Consider the following 24,079-nt stretch of genomic DNA (forward strand, 5'->3'; position numbering starts at 1 on the left):
ATGATACTGCATAATTTGAACAGCTAACGCATCTCTTAGAAGGATCATGCTGTAGAGTAAATCTGGAGAGAACAAGCCATCGTTTTGAGAAGGGGACAGAGAATCTGTATCTTATTACTGCCTTTGAATTAGGCAGGATTCATAACTACATACTTTCAGTAGGCAATATTCTCATCTTCACTGGTGCCTCGTTCACCTACATTGCTGAATTTCTGGTTAACTGCTGCTTCCCCTGGTGAAGGGAAGATTAGACTGGATATGGAGCGTACAAACATTGAAGTCATTCACTCCCCACCATATTTAAATTATCTGTGAGATCAAAAAAAAATGTGCTGCAGTATTCTTTTGCAGAAGTAACTGTAAACTGCAAGATTTTTATATTTTACTATTTAAATGGTCTGATTTTTCTGAAGCATAGCCCCAGAAATGCTAATCTCAAGACATTTCCTTGTTTAAATGTAACAGTAAATATCTCTCTTCTTGCTAATTATTTTTACTACTGGTTTACTCCAGGAGCTGAATAACGAGATCAACATGCAGCAGACAGTGATTCATCAAGCCAGTCAAGCTCTGAACTGCTGTTTTGATGAGGAACATGGAAAAGGGTCACAAGAGGAAGCAGAGGCAGAGAGACTTCTTCTCCTTGCAAGTAGGTTTTTAGACTCAAGTTCAATTCTTTGTCGTGAACGCTTTGGGAAGAATTGATGAACTCTGGAAATGCTATTTTTATGCTAAATTTATTTTGCCACCTTGTAGCTGCTTTTTTATAGTGCTTCACCTGGAAAACTGGAGAGGACAATATCTGTTCTGTCTCAGCTTCTTCTATAGGCAAGAGGACATTTTTGGTATCTCTCTTGTCCCTAATATTCCTACTATTCTGGAAGATGATTAACATTTCTGTTGCATTTCACATATTTATGGCAAAAAAAAAAATTGTTCAGTACTACTTCTTCCTCTGTTACAAGTATAATTAATTTCTCTATGCAGCTGAGAAGAGAACGGCTTTACTGGAAGAACTGAATAAACTGAAGAGTGAGGGACCTCATAATAGAAGAAATAAAGCTGCTTCTACATCCACTGAATTTGCTCCATCCAGGGGATCTGTTTCCATTTCAGAAATGCGTCTACCTCTAAAAGCAGACTTCGTATGTGGTACAGTTCAAAAGCCAGGTAAAACTAGCAACTGAAAGCTTTACCCCTTCCCTCCCCCTTCCACCATCCTCTCTACATATATTTCTGGTTTATTCTCCTCGGTTTTGTCTTCTGCATTGGTATTTCTCAGAACTCTGGAGGCAACAAAAATTTGGCAATTATATTTAATTGATCTGCTTTTTTCGCTAAGTTTTCCCATATTTTATGGTCGTCTTAGTTGCCTCCTTTTCTGGCTTATGAGGTTCAAGAAACTTATCAAGACATTCCCAGCCAGTCTTAAAGATCTTTGTGGCCCTCTGTAACCTGTTGGGGAGGAAGTAGAATTTTGTATCTCAGGTTATCTTCTCTTGCTGCCTTGGAATTTTTTTAATGGATGTAAGTCTAGTACTAAATATCATTACATAAATTCTGACCTCTGTGGTCTTATGAAAGGCTCATTAAGCCTCTTTTTTTTTTTTTTGTCCTTCTGTTAACACCCCAAAATACTTAATTTACAAAGACTAGTCTTCCATTATCTTGTCATATTTAAGTCATTAAAGTATTAAAATGTCCATTTGTTTCTTTTGTTCCAGAAGAACAAAACCAGTTCCTTCATAGGACTGAAAAAAGTATGAGAATGGGCAGTAGCAAAAGCTGATGTATGGTTAAGCTGGCAGCCCTAGAGAATAACAACATAGTCTAAGGAACTAAAATTAATTACTGAATCTGACTGAAATTTCTTCCTCTCCCCTCTACGCACTGGGTAGTGTAGGTCTGGCCTGAGATGGCCCAGGCAGTAATGCAGTTGTTGTGAACTCTGTGGAGACAGTCTTACTAGTGGACACAGGAGGGGAAAAAAACCCCTTGTTTTAAGAGTAAGTTTATAAGCAAATCTTGACTGTAACCAAAGTGGGGTGACACAGAGGTGCGTTTAATGGCAACGCAGTACTTCAGGGTTTTTAGATACTTGTACACGTCTGGCTGTCAAAATCATCTGATATGTATTCACAGAAGCAGCAAATTACTACTATATAATAATACTGAGATCTGGAGCAGAAAACATGGTTGCAACTCCATTAGCAAGTACTGCCAGCTCCCTGAATGGAGATGCTCTTACTTTTACTACAACATTTACTATGTAAGTATAAAGAAACTGTTTTGGAACCAGTTTCAATTCTGATGGTGAAGCTTGCATAAAAATGTTTAAAATCTTCATATAAGGATGTCATATTCTGCAAACAAATATGGTGAGATCTTGTGGTATGGGTATTTCAAGAAATAGCTGCAATGCACTTCTCTCAAAAGAGCAATCTAGACTTATTCTGCCATCCATCAGCTAATTTCTCTCTTGCTTTTTCTACTTTTGTTCTCTCCTGGAACACCTGCAATGACAGATAGATTGCTCTGCCTGAGATAATGTTTTTTTCTCATTTGCAGCAACTAACATTTTATATAGCTATTTGGTTTTGGTATCTGGAAAAAATACTACTCTTAAAACTCTAAAACTTCAACTCTCATGTGTTAGCTAAAAAGGTGTTGTGAGTTCAAATGGCTGTTTGTTAGCAAAAGTCTTCCAAAATAAATAAGCAAACTCTCTTTTTAAAGTCCAACCCAGCTGGAATTTTCACTTAAAGCTATTTACTCAAAAAACTCAATCTTTGTTTCTAGAAACGTGTGCCAACAGTGGACTGAAGGGTGCGATCTGAGAAATGGTAGATGCACTCTATCTACCCCTTGTCCTCCCTCCCCTCTTGTTCTTTGGGTTCTAGAAAGTATCTTGAAATAGTAATACACTCAAGTCTTAAAAACAGCAATGCTGCTTGCACTGATGAGCACTACTGTAGAAGTGAAAGGATCTCAAACAGCCCTACTGGCCTGCAGGAACAAACTATGACTTACTAGTAAGAGATTAGCTGTTAGTCAGCACTATGGCTAAGCTTCTCTTGCATAGAACCTAGCTGCTCCCTGGACAATTTTAAGGAGCGGAAGGAGGGAAAGAGTAAAGAATAACTTAAAAAACCCCCAAAAACCCAAAACAAACCAAAAAAAGCCCCCCAAAACCCAAAACAAACTAAAAACCCCAAAACACCCCCCCCCCAAACTCACCAAAAACACAAAACAACAACAAACAACCAACCCCTTTTTGCTTCAGTCTGTGTTAAACTTATTTTTTTTCTCCTTCTTCCCTTTTAGGCACAATGTGTCAAATGACTTTGAAATAAATATAGAAGTTTACAGTTTGGTATGTATCGGTTCCTGTCAAGAGGATCTGTAAGGGAGAATGATGTGTTGTACTTTAGTACCTTCTTGCCTTACAGGTGCAGAGAAAAGAAGTTACAAGCACTGATAAAAGGAAAAAGGCAAATAAATCTAAGGTAAATGAAACATGAAAATCAGTATGTTGTATTCAACAGAAGGTACACTAGGAAGACTGCAATGTTCAAGGAGAACTGACTAATAGTCTTAGACAATCTGTTGCTTGCTTTTACTCTTCTTTTTCTTTCTTGGAATACCTGCAATGATAGATGGGTTAAGGAGTCCTGTAGCTATTAGTAGATTGGACCTGGAGCACTTGGTTGAGTCTGAAATATATTGGAGGGGAAGGAGAAGAAGTCTTACTAGTTCTGCAAAATGCTATACTTTGCAAACTTTTATTTATTAGGTGTGGTGCCTCTGATAGTGATTTAGTGCCCTTATTCTCCACTTTACTTAAACTACACCAGTCAATATGCCCTACCCTGCAGTTTGATTTGTCTTAAAGTTTCTATTGATCAGCTGCAACACTTTTCTTTCTTCCCAGTGTTAAGTAAAAGCACTAGATGCTTATTTTTTAAAGCAAACACTGTTGTAATAACTCCTTGGACGTAAACATTTCAGCTTGGATAGGGTGCACATTTCAAGTGTTTGTGCTTTATTAAGACTTTGTGACCCCAAACAAGCCAGTGGCTTGTTGGAGGTATGTGGTTTTGATTTGGTTTTTGGTTGTTTTTTTGTTTGTTTTTGTTTTTTTTTTTTTCTTGTCTTTCCAATAGCTGGGCATACAGTGTATTACTGATTTTAGGTCTGATTTCCTTCTTGTCAAGGTATCTGTCACAAAAGAAAAACAAGAAACTTGGGTGTCTTTCAAAACAGTTGGAATAATTACTTAAATCCTCTGTCTCTGCAAACAGAAATAGGAATTTTCTTTAATCTTTACTTTCATTTGGCACAGTGAAAGCATACTTCCACCTATCCCCCAATAAAAGCAGTTTGAAGTGCAGGGTTTCTTTCTCTCCTGTGCTGTAGTTTAGAGGAATCTTTACAGAAAACAATGTTTTTGTGTCACTATTTAATATACAGTCTCACTTAAACTTTGAGATTTTCACCTGAGAATGTAGATAATGTACAACAGTAGCACATTGAGCATCTCTGTACTTGTATTGTTAACTCTTACCTTTAGTAAGCAAATGTAACTTTGAAGCCCTGTCACATGAAGCAAAAAGGTCTACTAAGATTGTTTTTTTTTCAAATGCATGCTGTCCATCCCAAGCTAATGCATACTTAAACTTTACTGCAGTAAATATTTCTTTGATATGTAGCATTCCTTCCCCTGCAATATATTACATTCAGTCAAAAAACAAGACTTACTCATTACAACAACTAGTATCCATTCAAAATATATTTAAATAAGCCTTCAGTAGTTTCACTGTCTAATTTTCATGCTAATGTGATGGACAAATTCAGTAGCAAATGCATTTATCTTTTATTCCTTTGCAGGTTATTACTCCAAAGAGATTATTAACATCTATTACCTCTGTAAGTATGAATGTAATATTATAACAAGATATGGTTATGACCACTTCCACAGGCCATATTCTCACACTGAATAAGGCTGTGCCCATAGTAGGCTCTTTTGTGTCCCGTACTTGAAACTCAATAAACTGTCCAGCTTTCTGCCAAATTCTTCGGCCATCAGCTCAAGAAACAGGTAATAGCTCTAAAAATGTAATGCTGAAAATATGCACTTACTACACATTTATTTGGAGTTTCTTTTCAAGTTGTTTTTGTTTGTTTTTTTCAAGTACTTCAGATCTAGTTTCCTTCTAACCTAGCTTAGTCTTCTGTAGAAATTGTCAGAAATTACTTTTCCACTAAGATTTTATTTCTCTCTCTTTCTAGAAGAGCACCCTTCTTACTCCAGGTAAGTAAAATCTAAACATCTTATGCCAAGATGAATAATCTACACTTGCTGTCTAAAGCGGTATAGCAATAAATAATACTTGTAAGAGATGATAATTTGGGAGTAATAAACACAGAATTATGTCAGTTTGCCAGCCCAGAAATTGGCCCTGTGTTTGTATTTGAGTTACCATTATGTTTAACGGAAGATCAAAATTAGTATCTGGTATCAGATGCCTATGGTTTACATTCTTTTCCTGATAAGGTGAACTCAAACAAATTTTAAGATTTTAAACTAGAGTCTGATGTCAACAAAGTAATACAGAGCAAACTTGAAAATATGAACAGATTCTGAAGTATTGCTTGTGTGTAGTGTTTTTAACATGTTTATGTATTTCTGACTCAGGGGAGAACAACAGCATCTCTGAGTGTTTTTCTAACAACATAAAAATGTGTTATACACTTGTCTGACTACACTATGAGATACTTGAGCTAGCTTTAGTACAAACTGCAGCAACAAGGAGCTCATGAACTAACTCTGGAATGTCTACTATGCCGCTGCAACTAGTCAGATTCCTGTGCCTGAGCTATAGTGCTTGTTTCTATTGATAAAAGTGCAAAGAGGAATATAGGCATACAAATTCTGAAAGATTGCAGCGTGTCACTTGAGAAGAGGTTAAGAGATCTGAAAGTAAGTTCCTACTGCAGGGCATGTGTGCTTTGTAGTGTGCCCCAGAGTGCTCTCTGTCCCCCTGAGACTTCTTAGAATTATAGAATCATTAAGGTTGGAAAAGACCTCTAAGATCATCGAGTCCAACCATCAACTCAACACCACCATGCCCACTAAACCATGTCCCTAAGCACCTCATCTACACGTCTTTTAAATACTTCCAGGGATGGTGACTCAACCGCTTTCCTGGGCAGCCTGTTCCAAGGCCTGACCACTCTTTCAGTAAAGAAATTTTTCCTGATGTCCAATCTAAACCTCCCTTGGCGCAACTTGAGGCCATTTCCTTTTGTCCTAAAAATGCTTTGTCCTCTCCTTTGTGAATATTTCAAAACTTCTTTCTGAAATAAAAGATCTACTGAGGAGGAACGGAGTGCACCAAGATCCTGTCTGAATGTGCTGCTGGGCTGCACTGCAAAGAATGCTTCTCCTGGAGTACTGAGTAGGGCACGCATCCAGTAGTACAAATAAAGCCTTTTTAAGCCTTGCTTGTGTTGTGTTATGACTTGACTTTTTAACTTTTTTCTCCACAGCCATGGCCAGTCCAGGTGGCCCTAATGCTGTACGCACTACTAATTTCATCCTTGTTGGATCCCACAAGCTATCGCTGTCTTCTGTAGGAAATGCCAAATTTGCATTGGATAAGGTAATGGGAATTATTGGTTACTAATCCAAAGGTAATTGCACGCTACTAGAAAAATGAATATGAGTCTGGCTTTACTGTTTTCAGGCAAAATTACCATCCTAGAAATCAAACATATAGGCTTATATGTGTTATTTTTATATATATATAAAAAATTTATGTATAGTTGTTACTTGTATTTAATTTCATGTGACTGAAATGTAATTTTGAGATACAACAGAAGAAGACTTAATTATTATGCTAGATGTTCTTTCTTTTCTGTAGGCCAATGTAAGGCATGGTTATGCAAAGATAATGAAGGCATTTGGTTACTGATTTGCTCTCACTGACAAAAAATTGATGTCTGCAGTTGGCATCTCTGTAGGTGGTCTTCATGTTGTTCATTGCTCTTACAGTCTTGCAGTTATCACTAAATAAGACATTAAGTGTGTTTTTATGATAAATGAAGTATTTGAAATTTTCTACATTTAATTGACTTAAAAATTGCTGGTTTTAATATAGTTAGGAGTATGAGTTTCCTTTCATATCCCAATTAAATTTGTAGAAGCAAACTATCTTAATATTTTTTGAAAGAGAGCTATTATTGAGTTTTATACCATTAGTTCCCTGTCTAAACAGAATATGCTTATTGGCTCTTACCATTAGAAGTTAAAAAATACATTCTTACATTCACTGTAATCTCTAACCTCATAATATCTTATACCTAAAACCTATTTTAATAGGTGTTTATGCCAGCAGCTATCCAAAGCTAACTTAAATTAATTCAAAAGTTACTACAGTTTATGGTAGTACTAAATTACAGCTTTATCTATCCAAACAACAGCATAAGAATAAATTTTCTTCTTGGCTAATTAAGTCTTATTGTGATGATAGTAGTATTGCAATTATAGCTTCTGATAAGAGATAACAAGAATTGGTTGTGTTTGTGCACAAGATTAAAAACAAAATATCGCAATAATCCTAACTTGCTTTTTAGAAGTTTTACTTTTTGCGGATAGAAGCAGACTCCTTTACTGAAACAGTTTGCAGAACTTAACAGTTGAATTGCACTGCTGTTACTGACTGTGTGAACTTCAGAAGTACCAGCTTTGGTTCTTCAGCATAAATGTGCCTCTTAACCAGAACTGCGTGTGGAAATCTTATGTTGTGTATGGCTTGGTTATTGGAAACCTCTTGTTCTTGGAGTTATGGGAATCAGCTTTTACATTGTATTCAGGAATTTGGGTCTGAACTTTTTTAGTTTACTCTTCAGGACAGGACACTGGACTGGACTAGTAAACTGTAGTACAAGCACAAGGTTCAAATAGAATTCCAGGGAAACCATCACTTGGCTAATTTTTTCCAGGTGCAAACTTCAATAGTTATGAATAAAAATTCCCCTTTTTGTCAGCTAACTTTTGTTTTGGTTAAATCATCTTTGTAAAGCTTTAGTTTTGACTTGACCTGTGTCTGTACCAAACAGCTGCTTTTTAACTTGCTCCATGCATTTCTAATATGTGCTGCTGCCACAGTGGGTTTTTTGAGTTTTATTCCTCCCTTTTATATGCACTGTTAAAATTCAGGGTAGAAAGGACCAAAATGTACTCATGTATAACTTTGTCCTTTTTTATAAACCTTAACTTTACACTAATTGCACTGAGCATGTTTCTTTTTTCCTTAGATAAATTTTGAAGGGGAGGAAAAAGAACTGTTGGGCTATATGTTCCAGGACAAGGTTGCTATGATCCTTTTAGTTTCTAACTTAAAATAGGAAACTGCTTCCTAGTGCATGTTGCTCATGTCTGTCTGGCCTTTTTGCAATTTTTTTTTTCTTCAATTCTTCTAAGAAAATGCTTACAAACATTTACTAACTAAACATAAGATGTTAGGAGCCTTTAAGACTTGCAGAATTCTATTCTCTATCTCTTACAATAATAATCATGCTGCTAGAACTCAAAGTGTAGCATGTAGGGTTATAGTTGTCTTTGCTGATAAAAATCCAGGACTGATTTCTTATTTCTATTACGTGCAAACATTTGACTATTTTTGCTTCTCAAATGGTCATGCGGACTCCTACCTGGTGCTCAAAATTTTGCTCTGCTATACTGTAGGGCCAAGTACGTGAGCAGGCCATGCATGCTGTCTTGGTTGAGTAGACCTAACGTGTAAAAACGATCTGATCACCTGCTTGTGCATGTGTGTCATGTGTCTGGGAGGAAGCTGCAGTATGCCTACAATTCAAAGGCGATCAATTTTTAATCATAATATCTATTTTGGTGTTCTGCAGGGTTCACTGAGGCCTGTAGATGTATACTTTTAACTACTGAGGGTTAGCCTTGTTCATCTTAACTACTAATAAAATTTAATTCCCTTTGATTGACATTGATTCCATGGCTCTAAAAGCTACTTCATTATTGTGTACACATGCCTATTCCCTGGCAAATGGTTCTTTCTGTCTTTTCTAGAAAGACAAAGCACTGATGTTTCTGATTTTTTTTTTTTTGCAAGATTATTACAGTATTGCTTATTCAGATTAGCAACAAAATAGGGTATATAGAACGCCCTGCAGATTGTCATTTGCTTGTTGAATTAGCAATTTGTCTCTTAACTTCCCTGTGGAAAAAAAAGAAGGGACGTGATTTCTTGACAGTGGTGGTGGGAGCACTCAATGTGATGGGGTGCTATGTGTGGAGGGATTGGGGGAAATCCAAAGGCAGTCCTTGTTGCATGCTTCTCCTCAAGACTCTTGAATATTGAATAACCATTTAACCAGCCTCTGGTACAGTAGTTAAGCTGCTTTTTTTTCAGTGGTAGAAGGTAGGGCTTGGAATCTCTTCTGTTAGAAATGATTTAACACAGGTCTTCAACAACTTGAGTGCCAGTTGAGAACTGCTTTCATTACTTTTTCCTCTTCTAGGTTTTTTTTTAATACAAATATTTATCTGAGTAGGCATTACTGTATTAGTATCTGCCAAAAATGCTTATGACATCCAAATACCAATCCTGTTTAAACCCACTTTGATATTTTCCAAACAGCTTAATGTCAAACTGAGGCAGAAGCTTGCAGGATGTGGACTGTGCCTTGTGTTATTCTTAACCATGCTTGGAGTGCCTGTTTTTCTAGATAGAAGCATGTTTGTGTGTTTGTCCTGAGCAAACTAATAAGCAAATAAGTCTTGAAAAGCTTCTAAATGAACTTGAAACAAAAAGTGATTATTGCTGTCTTGCTTGAGACTGACTGCTTCTTTCTGGCTGAAGATCCTAAGAACAAGACAGTGCTAACATCCTGGTGCAGGTGGCTTGCTTGAACTGGTAGAGTTGAGAGGTGTCAAAATTAAATGACTGATTGTTTTACTTTTTGCAGGTTCCCTTTTTGTCTCCTTTGGAGGGTCATATATATCTGAAGTTAAAATGCCAAGTGGATTCTTCTGTGGAGGAGAAAGGATTCTTGGTAAGGCATTCACTTCAAATTCCTTCCTTGGAAATCGCAGGTAGTCACTTTTTTAACTTCACACATGCATTTGTAGTGATTGTGAAGCTTAAAACTGGCTTGATTTCCCACCCACCTCCCCGAACCAGGCCTCAAAACTTTCCTAGTTTATCTTCTAAACATGCCTAAAATAAAGCTATCTTTTAGGACTTCGTATATCTTTTTCTTGTAAACACTGTTCATTTGTTATCCTGAGCTTCAGTTAACCTTCTCTTGCTGTAATCTATGATGTGAGATGAGATTCTAATTTCTCTGCCAGAAACTTTTACAGGATATCTTGGATTTTTTTTGTCTAGTAAAAACAAATTCTACCTAGCAAAAGATTTTTTTTTTGGGGGGGGGGGGAGGGGGGGAAGATCTTGAGCAGTTTTCTCTCTAAAACTGGACTTGGAAAAGGCAGCTGATATTTGGCCCTGATAGATGGAGCTGTTGAGATTATGTCCAGTAGATGGCACTAAATGTGCGATGAAAATACTTCAGCAAACCACTAACGTTTGCTGTTACTTTGGTGTTTTCAGAAATCAGAATTTCTTTAGACTCTTTACAAGCAGTTCTTTCTGTCTCTTTTCCCTTTACCTAATTGAAGTTGAACAGATTTCATTAGATGCAAACACTTCATATGCTTATGGTAGTTGCTATCCCATGTTTTTGTGTACTAATTTAAGAAAGTCCTTGTTTACTTCTGCTATATAATATGTAAAACCTGAAGAATGTTGTACATGCATATTAAATTTTTTCAGAGTAAGGGTTTGGAAACTCCCTGCACTATTAAAAATTATAATCTGAATCGTGAAGAGTGAAAAAGGTGGCACCACCACAAAAACACAACACACAAAAATTAATTGGAAAAAATAGTTCTGGAGAAGTTCAAGAGGGATCAGGAATAGAAGGCAGATACTAAACTTTCCATTCCAGTACTAAGGAAATGGGGCTTGAAATTGGCATAATCCTGCATCCAGTAAAATAACTGCCAACACAAACATTTAAAAATCGATTTCAAATTTATTTTAAACTGACTGGACTCCTGAGTGTGGCCTGCAGAATAGCCAAACATTTTGTAGTCCTGAATTGTAAGTCAAAGATGACTTAAATACCTAATCATAATAAATTATGTGATACTAATACATGTTTTGTAAACCATTCATCCTGTAACTGCTATAAGTAACCCTCCATTATCTTGGACTAATGGGAATGCTTTCCACTGTCAACATGAAAATCTGGTAATTTGAAATAGCAGTGATAAGTGCATTTTGAGCAAAAGGCTGCAAGCTTGAGAATGATAGCGTAAGCCCATTTTCTATGCTATTTGGAAAATAAATATACTGTACTAATAGAAGTCTCTCCCAGAATGTATTTTCTCCTCTCTTATGTTCACTCCTGTGAAGGGTTGCACTTGCAGAACCATTCTGGTAGAGTATAGACCAAGCTCAAGGTATAATGTTACCTCCTTTTTTTTTTTAAATTTTTTTTTTAAGACTATGTTCGAAGATGTTAGTGGATTCGGAGCATGGCATAGGCGCTGGTGTGTGCTGTCTGGAAATTGTATATCTTACTGGACATACCCAGATGATGAAAAACGAAAGGTAATGGTGTTTTATAAAGCTCAAGTCTAAAGTTCTGTAGTACCTGACACAACTAGCTGTTCATTTTTAATGACAGTAACGTTTAGGCTTAAAACAGGTAAGTATATTCAAAGCATGAGATTCAAGCTCATAAAGTTTCCTTGGGGAATGGAGGGGACTGTTCTTCATAAATCTGACCTGAATCAGGGCAAACTTAGAAACTGACCGCTTTATCTGGTGGGAAAGGGAAAAAGTGGAGGAAGATCCATCCATATTTAATTTCCCCTTTAGTCTTAAGGCTTTCCATTGCGCTTGTCAAATTACTAATTATTTAATTGAAATTGATCAGACTTGTACAGCTTAATAAGCAGACTGTATCTAGTTGCCATAAGTTTTAGACAAAATAATGACTTTAACACTTAATATGGTAAAGAATTAGAGTGGGCAATCCTTCTATATTGCAGAATCACAACTATAATTATGGACTATCTTATTTGCATTCATTGTTTTCTTGCAGCTCCACATTATAACTGAAACTGGTGCTTTTTAAATGGTTCTCCTGGAAACCTAAGTTATTGTCTGCTAATGAGACAAATCAGAAGTTCATCTGTCACTGAGGTGAACTTTCTTGTCTCCTTGGCCTGTTCTTGCAGTGTGTACTGAAGTACTTCCAGGTCCTTTTAAAGACTCCTTTCAAGAGTGTTTTTCTGACTCACTTAAGCAATTTACCATTAAACACTTGCTTGTTTGTTGGCAGAACACTTTCTTTCGCAAACTCTGTGGCAAACTCTGGTCCTTTTGGGTCTTCTATGCCAATCCAGATGCCTGAGTTTAGTTTCTTCCCTGCTAACAGAGGAAGACCATATGCTGATAGTTGACATTGCCAAAATATATCAATGTACTTTCTTTCCCTGCCAGGAGAGAGGGGAAAAATCTCTGCCTACTGTAATAGAAGATAGGGAGAAAAAAAAATTGAGTTAAGCAAGAAAAAGGTTCCTATTCTGCTTTTGTCTGCAAGAAAGCAGCTTTGGTTTCTTTTCCAGATTCTGTTCTTAAAAATCTTGTAGACTTGTTTCACTATCGCTCTAGAAAGGGTCAGCTATATTCTTTTGATATACTATCATCTATAGCAATAGTAAACTGTATCCTTATTGAACACCTCCCCTCACCCCCACTGTATCTGTTCTACCATGCAGAGATAGATGTAGCTCAGAAATATCAGTATTGGGCAATGATTGCTTTAAATTGTGGAATGCTTTTATTTTAAATAAATTTCCCATGGCTGTACATATATCACCAACATGCAACCTGTTTCTTAATGTTCCTTGAAATGGAGCTATCCTTCTTCCTGTAACTTAAGTTATTTTAACTATCTATGGAATAGTATAGTGAACATGCCCAATAAATAGCAAACTCTTCTCCAAGCCAAGAGCAGCTTGTGATGTTTCCCTGATGAGGTATTCTGTAGGTGTGAAGAATCGGAGCCGAGGTCTGTAACTAACTTTAGGCATACAGCTGAGCCTCTGCCTGTAGTCAGCAGAAAGAGATAACTGCCTTAAAATTTGAAATGCTCTTTGGAGGGGTCTAGCTAGCTGTTGACTGTAGAGGGAGCTAAAGCAGCTGGATGTGGCACTTAAGTGCCTTAGTTGCATGTTTGAAGATGAATCCATTGCTTATAGGCTTTGACAAGAATGATGCAAGCGTCCCTAAAGTTCTTGTTTTCTGTAGGCTTTGAAGGGTTTACTCTATCAGTTTGTATTTTATTATGAAGTTTTCTTGAATTTGAGAGTTAAAGCTCTTTTTTTTTTTTTTTTCCTAAGGAAAAAAGAAAAGGGGGGATATATCTTTCTAGAGCCTAAACCTTTGGTAAAGGATGCATTTGTTAGCTGTATTGTACATGGCTGAGCCAGGGCATGTTCCATTGTCTATGTGATTTTGCTTCAGCTATGGCTCTTAAATGCAAGAAGTAGAATTCCTCTTTTTATATGGAGTGATTGATTTGGGGGGCGGGTTTCACTTAATATGGCAAAAATTGTGAAAGCATATGTTTTTCAGAATTACTCTTGATTATAGCATTCTTGACTGATGAACTAACTTCACTTTCAGCATCCTTTGGGCCGGATAAACTTGGCTAACTGCACCAATCATCAGATTGAACCTGCCAACAGGGAGTTCTGTGCCCGTCCCAACACTTTTGAACTAATAACTGTCCGTCCTCAGAGGGAAGATGACAGAGAGACTCTTGTCAGCCAATGCAGAGACACGCTCTGTGTTACAAAGTGAGTGGATAAAATCATGAAGATTGTGGGAGGTTATGGGATGTGTGTGGGAGGCGTGTTTTGTCTCAAGTGATAGTTTTAATAACACAGGAGCTCTACAACTTGGACGTGCCAATGCAAAGCTCATTTAAATGCTAAGATTTTGGGATGACACTTGAACTGTTTGGTTCACTTTTAGTCCTATTTTGTCTTGCTGTCCCACTTCAGTATTCTGAGGACAAAGAACTCAACTTTTCCAGAAGTGGAAATGCCAGGTAGCTTGGTAGCAGGATTGTGGAATATTTGGCTTCATTTTTTCCCCTGCTATTTGGGCTTTCATGGATGATCGGCTTGACGTTTTTCAGAATAACTAAGTGGAAGCGGAGAAAGAGGTATCTAATCCACTGGGTTCTTTGCCTTTTAGGAACTGGCTGTCTGCTGATACTAAAGAAGAGCGTAACCTTTGGATGCAAAAGCTCAACCAAGTCCTTGTTGACCTTCGCATGTGGCAGCCTGATGCCTGCTACAAACCTATTGGAAAGCTTTAAACTCTGGAAGGGAAATATGAAGAAAATATGTATGCAAAAACCCGCATGAACTACACAAAAAAAGAACTTAAATGAAAGTGTGGGAAGTCCTCTGGGTCACTTATGCTTTAAATCTGAGAGAGTATGTAACATTATACAGGACTGTGTTATGCAGTATTTTTATTTCACTTCAAGAATTTTAAAACTTTGTTTCCTAGCTTTTGAGTATGGTAGGAAGCAATTAGCTGTTTCTAAAAGTGCTAAATATTTATGTAACTCCTTTTTTGGAAGTCTTTTTTAGCTAAGTACATTCTCTTTAAACAACTAAATTATTGCAGGAAATCACATGTCAGGGCAGGAAGGGGGGCAAGCTAGTGAAAAAAACAAGCTTACTAGGTAACTCAGCTCCCTGAAAGAAAAAATAGTTCAGAGTTCTCTAAGAAGGATGGTCCTGAAGCACAAGATTTAATATTGGAGGGTTTGTCGGGTTCTTTTTGTAATGATCAGGCGTAGAAGTTACTAGTAAATTTTATTCTACAACATGCAATATAGGTATTTCTTGCTTGCACAGTGTCCTTGTGATCAGAACAAAAGATATGCACAATATATGCGTACTTCTTTTGCAATTTCTCATACAAACTGGTATGGATAAGTGCATGGCATGTATCCCGTGTGGTTTACAGGTGTGGAATTATGTATGCAGTATATTGCACTTTGATAGAAATGAAAGATCTTGAATACTTTTGTTAGGACTGCTATATTAAAAAAAACAAACAAAAAAACAGAAAAAAATTAGTTTTAGCGTTGTATACGTCAGTATTTTCTGGGACTCATGATTTGTACAAGCTAGATTTCTCCTCTATTTGAGAACCAAGAATAGGTTGTAAAAGTGCTTTTTTTTATAAGAGACTACAAAGCTGCTATGTACCAATTAATACTCCGCTGGCCAAAAGTATGGGTCTTCCTTCCCCTCATAGACATGTCCATAAATGCAGATAAAAACATTACTTCAGGCCCATCATTAAAATGGCAAAACTATTCAGTTAAAACTTGCAATTTTCACAGCTTTTCACTGGGCTTAGTGAAATACTATCTCATTACTTCGCTATTGCGAATGCAATAGTGGAATACTTAAAATTGCTATTGCTGTTATATATTCACACTTGAAACACTAAATTCTGTTAGCTTATGCTGTTTTCATCCTGCCACTTTTGTACTTTTGCTTTTAAATCGTTTTCTTTTTCTGATGTCTTTAAATATTTCCAAACTATGTATTGAGATTTATTTTATTCATTTAAAATAAAGAATAAAACACTTTATGCTTTTTTCATAATGTCATCTATGCATTTGAGATACTAGTTTGTAGACTGAAGAGGAAAAGCTGGACTCACACAAGAGTTTAAGGAAAGATTCTATTCAGTATGTATGTCCCAAAATACCGCTTGATTTGAGAAGGTAATGTGGTGTCTCGGGGGTAGCTAGCACCAAATTTCATAGCGGGAGGCCCCATTGTCCGTGGGCAGTTACCATGAACTGGTTGGAAAGTGGGTGAATGTAGGGGCTGCTAGCGACCAGCAGCTCATCAAGTATGGAGAGGAGAGACGGTTCTTTTCTCTTGTGGAGACACAAGAGCAGAATAGCGGTACCGCATGGACAGTGGAAGAGCAAATTTAATCTGTGGATCCACGGTAGGCTGTCTACTTAAACTTCCAAGTGGATATTAATAAAAATCATTAAATATAAAGTTATGAAACGAGTCCATAAAAGGTGTTAAGAATGGAACTGGATATATCTAAGGGAATGGCCTATTTTTATTTAGGCCAATTGGGCTATTATCCATTGTAGAAACTAATCTCTGTGTGTTCATTGCCCAAGATGAAAAATTATCAAGGAAAGGTATAAAGTGCAACAAGTGATGTAAGTTAGAAAAGCTGACCTGGAGGGTGAGTTCTAGGCACAAGCTGCCAGCGGTGATGACATGCGCTACTGCAGCCCGCAGAAGCCTGTGATGCTAGCTTAGCAGCAAGCCTGCGTTTACAGCTCGACTGACTCGCACCGCTGTGTACCTCCTCCCCTCCCGCGTTCCCCTGCTCTTTTAAGGGTGAGCTGTGGAAAATTTTTTGAAAATGTTGGCAAACTTTTTTTCATGTTTGTAGCGGATCCTTTTGGAAGAGGCCAGACTGCGTGAAGTCATTTACAGATACTTGAAGCTATTCGTTCTATACCTCAAAAATAGTTTCTACTATCTGATTTCAAACAAGCTTTAAGTTTTGTAGAAACAGTTCATGAACAGAATAACATCAAAAAAAGCCTTCCCGTTTGCAGTGCATTGGAACCAGCCAGTGAGATAATCCCCCCTGTATTTACATGCTCTAACTCTCCCCCAAAAAAGACCTTGATAGACCATTCCTTCTAGAAATCTGTACTGCTATAAAGTTTGAATTTCATGGAACTATACTTAGCTTTCCAAGAGAAACTTTTCTTTTCCTGTTTATTTCTCTCTTCCCCAGGCATTTGTCACCTTCAACCAATCTAAGCACCAGGAGACAGTTAAACTAATGGAAGAGGCCAGGATTCACAATTTGTTACTGCTTTAGAATAGGCAAGCTTTTTCAGAAGCATTTGTTTAAATATAGGAGGTTTATTTTTAGAATGGTACTGGTAAGTGATTGATGGTTGGGGGTGCAGATCTTCAGCTGGTTTTTGCGTTCTTTGAAATAATGGAGAGACATAGTTGTTGTAAAAGATGTCAGCTTAACAGGCCCAAAATTCATCTTTATTTGCAAATATTTACTGCATTAGTTACAAATCAAGTTTCTGCATACAGCCTACTTCTAATTTGAACTGCAGAGCTTGCCTCTGAGGCACGAGGCTGCCGTCTGGTTAGTGCTCCTTCAGCCAGGGGCAAGCCCCTTTCGTGAAGTCCCTCGGTGACCCTATGTCGAGCACGGAGCAGTTATACTGGGCGAATCTGAGAGCTTTGCCTTGGGCTTCAGCTATGGGGGTTTCAAGTCATCTTTGATTGGGAAGATGATATTCTAATTTTATAAGGAAGCTGCTTTTCCATTGTTCAGAAATTCAAGATGTTCACTAATAAGCAAGTTTATAAATGGAAAATGCTTTGCTCTGGGCAATGAAGCTTATTTTAGCTGAGGAAATCTCGGTTTTACTAGCTTGTAAAACTCCTAATTGGTGTTATTAAATCCCAACCTCAAACAAAATACAATAATTTGCAATGAGATTGCCTGAAAATTTAGTTTCTAAACACATACTGTTCCCTTCCCCCTTTTAATTGCTACATTTCTGTATTTTGGTGTAAAGGAAATTATTTGATATTCTATAACTATTGTCTGTGCTGTACTTGGTCTATAGTAAAACCACGTGGATACACTTGTTTCTGTCCTTGTGTTGTTTTTAATGAAAAACAGGAAACCCAAATAGGTAATAAAAAACGCACTACCTGGCCAGTGTGGATCGAATGCCATGCTGTTTGGTGGAGAGAATTCGTACAGGAAGCAGGTAGGTTTCCTTTTCCTTCTAATATTAAATAGTCTTCCTCAGATATGCCTCTGTGGAGTTGAAACCGTTTCTTGGGAGACCGGATATTTTGGTAACGTATAAATGCCTTGAATGAATTGGAGCCTTATTAGTAAGTATCATTCAATTAAGGAATGTATTCCCTTTTGGTTTCCTAAAGTAAGTGACTTGAATATTTCCTTAAATGTTAGCAGTTGTCCCAAAGGAATTTCTATCTTAATAAAAGATGCAGCATTGACTGTACTTTAAAAAAAAAAAAGGATCTAGGATAGCAATAATATGAGCTTCAATTGAAATAGCATTAGCAAGTCATCCTCTGCCTCTTCAAAATACTGAGCAGATGCATCTCCTGCAGCCATGGCCAGCGTGCTAAGGTCTGTACAAGATCAGGCCACCTCCTTTAGTTTGGACCGCAGCTTAAGAGCTGGCTCATGGGTGATGCAGCCTTACGGACGGGACGTGTTCAGAACGAAGGACAGAGCAAGTCTACCTGAGCTTTGGCTAATTTCGATGGGGTTTAGTCATGCCATGTTAACACTTCCTATTTACCAGATTTTTTTTCATGTATAATTACTGACATCTTTGCTGTCTGATCCCTTCATCACCAGCAGGGCTGCGAGTAGGGTAGAGCTATCCCTAATTTTATATGTGTATATATATTTGTTTACTCATTTTGCAAAGGGTATCAGATAAACTGGTGAAAAAACTACCATTAATTCTCAACCTTCGATTCTGCGTATGAAATAGATCAGGTAAGGGCTGCCCAGTATCTTCAGTGATTCCCTGGGTCATGCCCGTAAAAGGTACGGGACTGGGTATATCATATTTGTTAGGAAGCAAAAGAGCAAAGTTGTATTAGATCTTGAAAAAGCAACCTGTTTTAAATGCATGAAGGCTTGTCAAGTTACTATCTTGTTAACGGGGGGGAAGAGAACCTGTGCTCAGTCAGCCTGCACTAATGCTGCCAGGCAAATCAAAATTCTAGCGCCTTGTTATTCCTGGCACATTTTAATAAGCAAATAGCAGCTAAATAATGTATTGACAGCCAGGGCAATTACATACGCACAATTTATAGCAACATAATGAGCTTGGGGTTCCCCCCTCCCCCTTCTGGGATCAAATTAACTATTGAAACAGTACAAATAGAAAGCCCAGAAATTACGTCCTGCAGGGGAAGAAAAAAAAAAAATTAGGTAGGGCTAGGAGTTTGCTATATATGGAAAAAATTGTATGGATTTGCAAACCAGTACAACAAACAGTCTAGCTGGCAGGTATCCTTTGATTTTAATTTTTGTAACTCCACAGAAAAAGCGTAGCCTACTTGTGCAGGTGAGATACAAGACTGAAAAGAATGCTGTTATCTTATGTCCACTGCTACTGGCTCTGATCACTTGCCCTCCCTCTGTATTTTGTGTGCATCTTTAATCATTTTGTTTCGTGGAATGCACTGGGAAGCATCACCATAAACCGCGTCAGGGCTCCAGCAGTTTGGAAGTCAGTGTCCACCTTGATCTTTGAATATAGCTTCAATCTGGTCGTTGAATGGATTCTCCTTTCCAAGCACTTGAGGCCATTCATGTAGCGCCTTCTGCCAGGTAATGCTTGTTCCAAGGGCTGCAGCAATCTGCAAACAGCACAAGCACTATCAATTTCTTGTGCCTCTATAACGTAGCTGTTTCATGCCAGCACTTAGGAGACCCCACCACAAAGAAGACGACTCTGCATAGCCATGTGATGGACCGTAACCTCTAACCAGAGAAAATACCCCATTCCAGCTGCTTGAATGGGGAAAAATCCTTCTGAACACTTAAGAGTAAGGTGAGGACTATATATCTGCTTCTCCCTGACCAGTCATTCGGTCTAATGACAGTGTCCAACCACTTCTGGATGCCTATGATGTCTGGTCCATAAACTTCTATTCAAAAGCCCTAGAGTCTGATTTCCACCACCCTCCCAAAAAAACGTTTTGAAAGTATTTCAAAAGCACTGCTTGGATATAATGCATAAAACTCTTGCAAGTCCAAAGGAATTCATGCTCCTAAATGCCTCTGAAACTTCTAATAAATATTCTCTCTGCTATCCTATAAGGAAACCATGGGTGTTGAGGAAAAAGAGATTCAAAACTATCTCATGCTCTAAGTTCATGCCTGTTGCTGGTTGTCTTCAGAGCTGTTTTCCATGAAAGCTGCAGAAGTGGTAAAATAGCTTTTCTCCTCGCTATCAGAACCACTCTAGCTTTCATAGAGGTTTTGCCCTGGAAGTTATGCACCGAAGAGAAATTGTATCTGCTATATTGCCGAGGTGAAAAATATCAGGGGTAGGAGAAAAGGGAAGGGAGAACAGCCCGATTCTCCTTTAACCAAGTTTTCACACCCTGCTAATAAATTTTAGTTTTAATTTCTGACCCACAATTATATTCTGCTTATATGTTAACTTTGCTTTCAATCCTAAAACTCACTCTGACATGGACTATAATTTTAAGGCTTAAGTAGGGCTAACAAAGCCTTTTTATTAAGGGCTAAGATGGGTTTATGGAATCAAACTATTTGAATACTGATGTTTCAGAGTTTGGGAACACACTGGAGCCTTTGGAGAATTTTTATGCACTTTTTAAATCCTGTGCTTTTTGAAAGAAGCTGTAATGATGGGCCAGGAGACAACAACTTTCTTTTATTCAGAGCTAATGTACAAAGAGACACTTTTGTGGGGTGGAAGCTCTTAGACTCTGGTCACTTGAGGTCTCATGAAGCTAATGGAGGAATTGGGGCAGGGGAGATGATTGTGCAACAGGGTGTTTTCTCCCAGTCAAAACTTCTAATGTGGCTAAACATGGTTATTCTGGGACACACTATGGCTGCCAGAGGGCTGAGACCTGTCTGTGTCAGAGTGGTCCACTCTGACATGGCATTCTGCAAAACTCTTTCACGAGTCCCTAAGCCTTCAGTATGTTTTTTAGCAGGGTGGGTGGGTTGGTTGGTTTGTTTAAAAAGCCCTGCTATCTTTGCGTGGTGTACGCTCTGCAAAAGTATCACCAGAGGTATGCTCTACAGTGTTCAGACTACTGTTGGCTGCTGTTTAAGGCGTACGTGCTTAGACTGCCCTAAATTATGGAGGTCCTGCTCAGACACCACTTCATGTGGTCCTGATGATTTCAGTAATTTACTCTGGATGAGTAGTGTGGCACAGAGAGCGTTCATGATTCTAGAAATCACTTTTCTTGTAGGTCTTTTTTAAATTCCAAAGCTCTTGTGCTTTGAGACCCACTACAATTTCTATGTTTTTTGCAATTAATTTTTTGTGAGGACGACAACCTCTAAGCAATTTTTTTTAAAGGAAATATTACACATTCATCATAGAGCCCTGAGTGACCACAATGGGGAGGTAGCTGTGTTTTTTTCAGCAGCTTCTGGCTATCTATTTCCTCCTCCTGCACCAAACTGGCGATGGGCATGCCTCTCAGCAAAGAGTAAATACCCAACTGATCTGATATGTGTCACTTCAGCTTTTTCTCTTTTTTTTCTGGCTGGAATGTGCTTTGGTATGTCTTAAGGAAAGAGAAAAGGGAGAAGATAATCACACTCAAGCTGTGCTTTCCTGCCTGTACATAATCATTAAGAATCTTCCAAGCATCTCAGGTTCCAGTTTGTGATGCTCAGGGCTTTCGCGTTCTCCTTGGTAACTTCATAAAAGCAAGAAACAAAGCTATTTATGCAGGATCCTGTTGAAATGCTTGGCCCTGTCATCCAAACAAAGCAATCAGCTGTTCTAGAGAGAAGTAATGGCCTTGAAGCCATCTGGCACTCAGAACAGTTTGCAGTGAGATTTTGTAGTAAGGGAGAGATACTGAAAATAAGTCCCTGGGCTTCCTCAGCCCTTCTCTTCGTCAATGGGAAGAGAAAGTCAGGTTTCTTCCAAGGACAACCGAGCCAGACTTTGGAGAACGGTGCCTCAGAGACAGGTCTAGAGGGAACTTAGGAGGACTGAGTGATGTATTTTACTTTTAGGTGTCAAAAGTAAATGGTGTGAATTTCCTCCACCTACGGCCTGAGCTGAGTGTTTTGGAAAAAAACCTCATGGAGCCTAATTTTAGCTTTGAAACTTAAGAAGAATGCAATTATGCCAAGAATGAGTGTCTTGTTTGCAACCTTCTGTTTTGCACACGCAAACATGCAGAAAAAAACCCTTCCTCCCCAAGGAATTTACAGTAAGGGAATGTAGTTCTGGGCCTGGCTAAACAAATGAGCACTTGGTGTTTATCCCTTCTTTCAAGGGTTTTCAAATATTAAATACTGCCTGGAGTGGCGACTATGGGGGCTAGTTTTTCCTGTCTGAGTGTCCTAACCTAGCCTTTTTCCAATGCATGAAAAAACAGAATAGCGCTAATGGGACGAAAGGAGTGCTGCCTTTTTTCTTATTTTCTTTTCCTTCTTCTTGCACCGATAAGTACGCAACTCTCGGCTAGGGAGGTTCAATTCACTTCTACATCCCTCCTGCATGGCTGGACCCCTGGACTATTGGATATACATGCTGACACCTGCTTCTGCCATGTTTATACCAGCAGGTTATTTTTTTTAATTAAAGAGTCAGCAGATAAACGCAAGTGAAATCCAGGGGCTGGCATCAGACACTGGGTTATCCTGCCCACTGCTATATCATAACGACTAGGGATGGCGGTACCCTTCCAGCTCACCCTTGGCAGAGAGGGGCACTGCGGTTCTTGTATGCCAAACTCCAAAGTTTCTCTGCATCTGAAAGCAAGAGCTAAAATGTTTATGCTTTCCTGGTAGTGCTGCTCAGCTAAAAAATTTGTGAACATTTGTCAAGTGCTTTGAGATCTTCAGAGAGAAAATTCAATAGAAATGCCCAGGCTAGGTCTTATCCATCGTGTTTATTAGTCAAGCTGTACGTGAGGCGTGAGGAATAGCTGCAGAGATTGAAGTAAGAGCCCCCATTCACTTGACGAGCTGCACGGCATCAATCCTCTCCCGCTAGGCAGCTCTATATGGTATGAAAGCCGTACCTGGCCAGAGGCATTCATGTCAGTATAAAGTAAAACTTTAAACAAAACTGGTATGAGGAGGGAGTGAATTGTTTATCATGTCTCTCAAGCATCCTCTTAAATATCACTCTCTGCTCACACTTCCCTTTCCTTTTATTAAGAGAGCCGCTCTTTCGGAGCAGAGTGCTATGTCTCAGTCCAAATAGTGGTATGTTGATAACAGACTTCCGTATACTAGCAGGAAAAGAAAAATGGATTTAAAGCGGTGGATGTTTGGATAAGGCTAATTAATAAATCCTAGAAGGGCAATAAGTCACTTGAAGTGAGGCATATCTACAGCTGGCACCTTGACTGTAAGGGAAAATGTACCTATAAAAGCATTAACGTCATCCTAACAGCAGGAGGGGGAGATCACAACCACTGCAGGATGCCAGGTCCAAGTGAGTGAAATACGGCAACGCTTGGCTGGATCCTGCAGCTTGGCACTCCAGGGGCTGCGTGCAGGTTTGCAGCTGCCCTTCAATGCCCTTTTGTCATTTTCTTTTGGCTTAGGCAGGATCCCTTTAAGATAAGTACTTGCTGCCTTCAACTCTGTGCTACCTTCCTGCTGCTGGTGGGATGTGGGTGAGAGCCTGGATGAAAAGCTGTGATCCAGTGAGCTTGGTTCCCTCGGTGGCCTGTTGCTGGGGGTTATAAGAAGCCTCAGCCCAGCCTCAGGGTAAGACATAAAAATAACGCAAAGACCTTTTCTTCTTCACTCTAGAGTCTTCGTATTGCACAGTTTCCCCAGATGGCAGGGTTGGGAATGGGGTTCATTTCATCACTGTTTTCACTCTCATTTCATTTGCCAAGTTTTCTCTAATTGCTTCCTTGCAAAAGGCCTGCAGCAAAAAATCCAGACACACTTTCTCCACATCCCCAGGCTGTGAGCTCGTACTTTCATGCAGCTATCTCATAATACTACTTGGTAGCCAGGCAGGAATTGCTGCTATGAAGGAGTCCCTCTTCGAACAGGAGGCTCTTTTGACTTGGCAAGGCTAAGCAAGTCAGGGTATTGCTCCAGCTGTC

The 24,079-nt window shown here is 38.6% G+C and overlaps 2 protein-coding genes across 3 annotated transcripts in view; one reads left to right on the forward strand and one right to left on the reverse strand.

Annotated features, from left to right (window-relative positions):
* ANLN (anillin, actin binding protein) overlaps positions 1 to 15,793 on the forward strand; it is a 28,385-nt gene extending 12,592 nt beyond the window's left edge. Inside the window, exons 13-25 of one of the 2 annotated variants that reach the window (XM_075143080.1) lie at positions 514 to 649; positions 988 to 1,170; positions 2,143 to 2,269; positions 3,325 to 3,373; positions 3,450 to 3,506; positions 4,888 to 4,926; positions 5,290 to 5,311; positions 6,550 to 6,662; positions 8,320 to 8,373; positions 10,003 to 10,089; positions 11,604 to 11,711; positions 13,797 to 13,969; positions 14,373 to 15,793. In XM_075143080.1, the coding sequence (XP_074999181.1) occupies positions 514 to 649; positions 988 to 1,170; positions 2,143 to 2,269; positions 3,325 to 3,373; positions 3,450 to 3,506; positions 4,888 to 4,926; positions 5,290 to 5,311; positions 6,550 to 6,662; positions 8,320 to 8,373; positions 10,003 to 10,089; positions 11,604 to 11,711; positions 13,797 to 13,969; positions 14,373 to 14,496 (1,272 nt within the window). In that variant the 3' untranslated portion in view covers positions 14,497 to 15,793. The remainder of the gene's footprint in view (positions 1 to 513; positions 650 to 987; positions 1,171 to 2,142; positions 2,270 to 3,324; positions 3,374 to 3,449; positions 3,507 to 4,887; positions 4,927 to 5,289; positions 5,312 to 6,549; positions 6,663 to 8,319; positions 8,374 to 10,002; positions 10,090 to 11,603; positions 11,712 to 13,796; positions 13,970 to 14,372) is intronic. The other variant, XM_075143081.1, reaches the window with a different exon arrangement.
* Positions 15,794 to 18,682: 2,889 nt separating this feature from the next.
* AOAH (acyloxyacyl hydrolase) overlaps positions 18,683 to 24,079 on the reverse strand; it is an 83,228-nt gene continuing 77,831 nt past the window's right edge. The window contains exon 22 of the mRNA XM_075143088.1: positions 18,683 to 19,636. Within this exon, the coding sequence (XP_074999189.1) occupies positions 19,508 to 19,636 (129 nt within the window). The 3' untranslated portion in view covers positions 18,683 to 19,507. The remainder of the gene's footprint in view (positions 19,637 to 24,079) is intronic.

The sequence above is a fragment of the Calonectris borealis genome, chromosome 2 (genome assembly GCF_964195595.1).
Source record: "Calonectris borealis chromosome 2, bCalBor7.hap1.2, whole genome shotgun sequence".
NCBI classification, from domain to species: domain Eukaryota; kingdom Metazoa; phylum Chordata; class Aves; order Procellariiformes; family Procellariidae; genus Calonectris; species Calonectris borealis.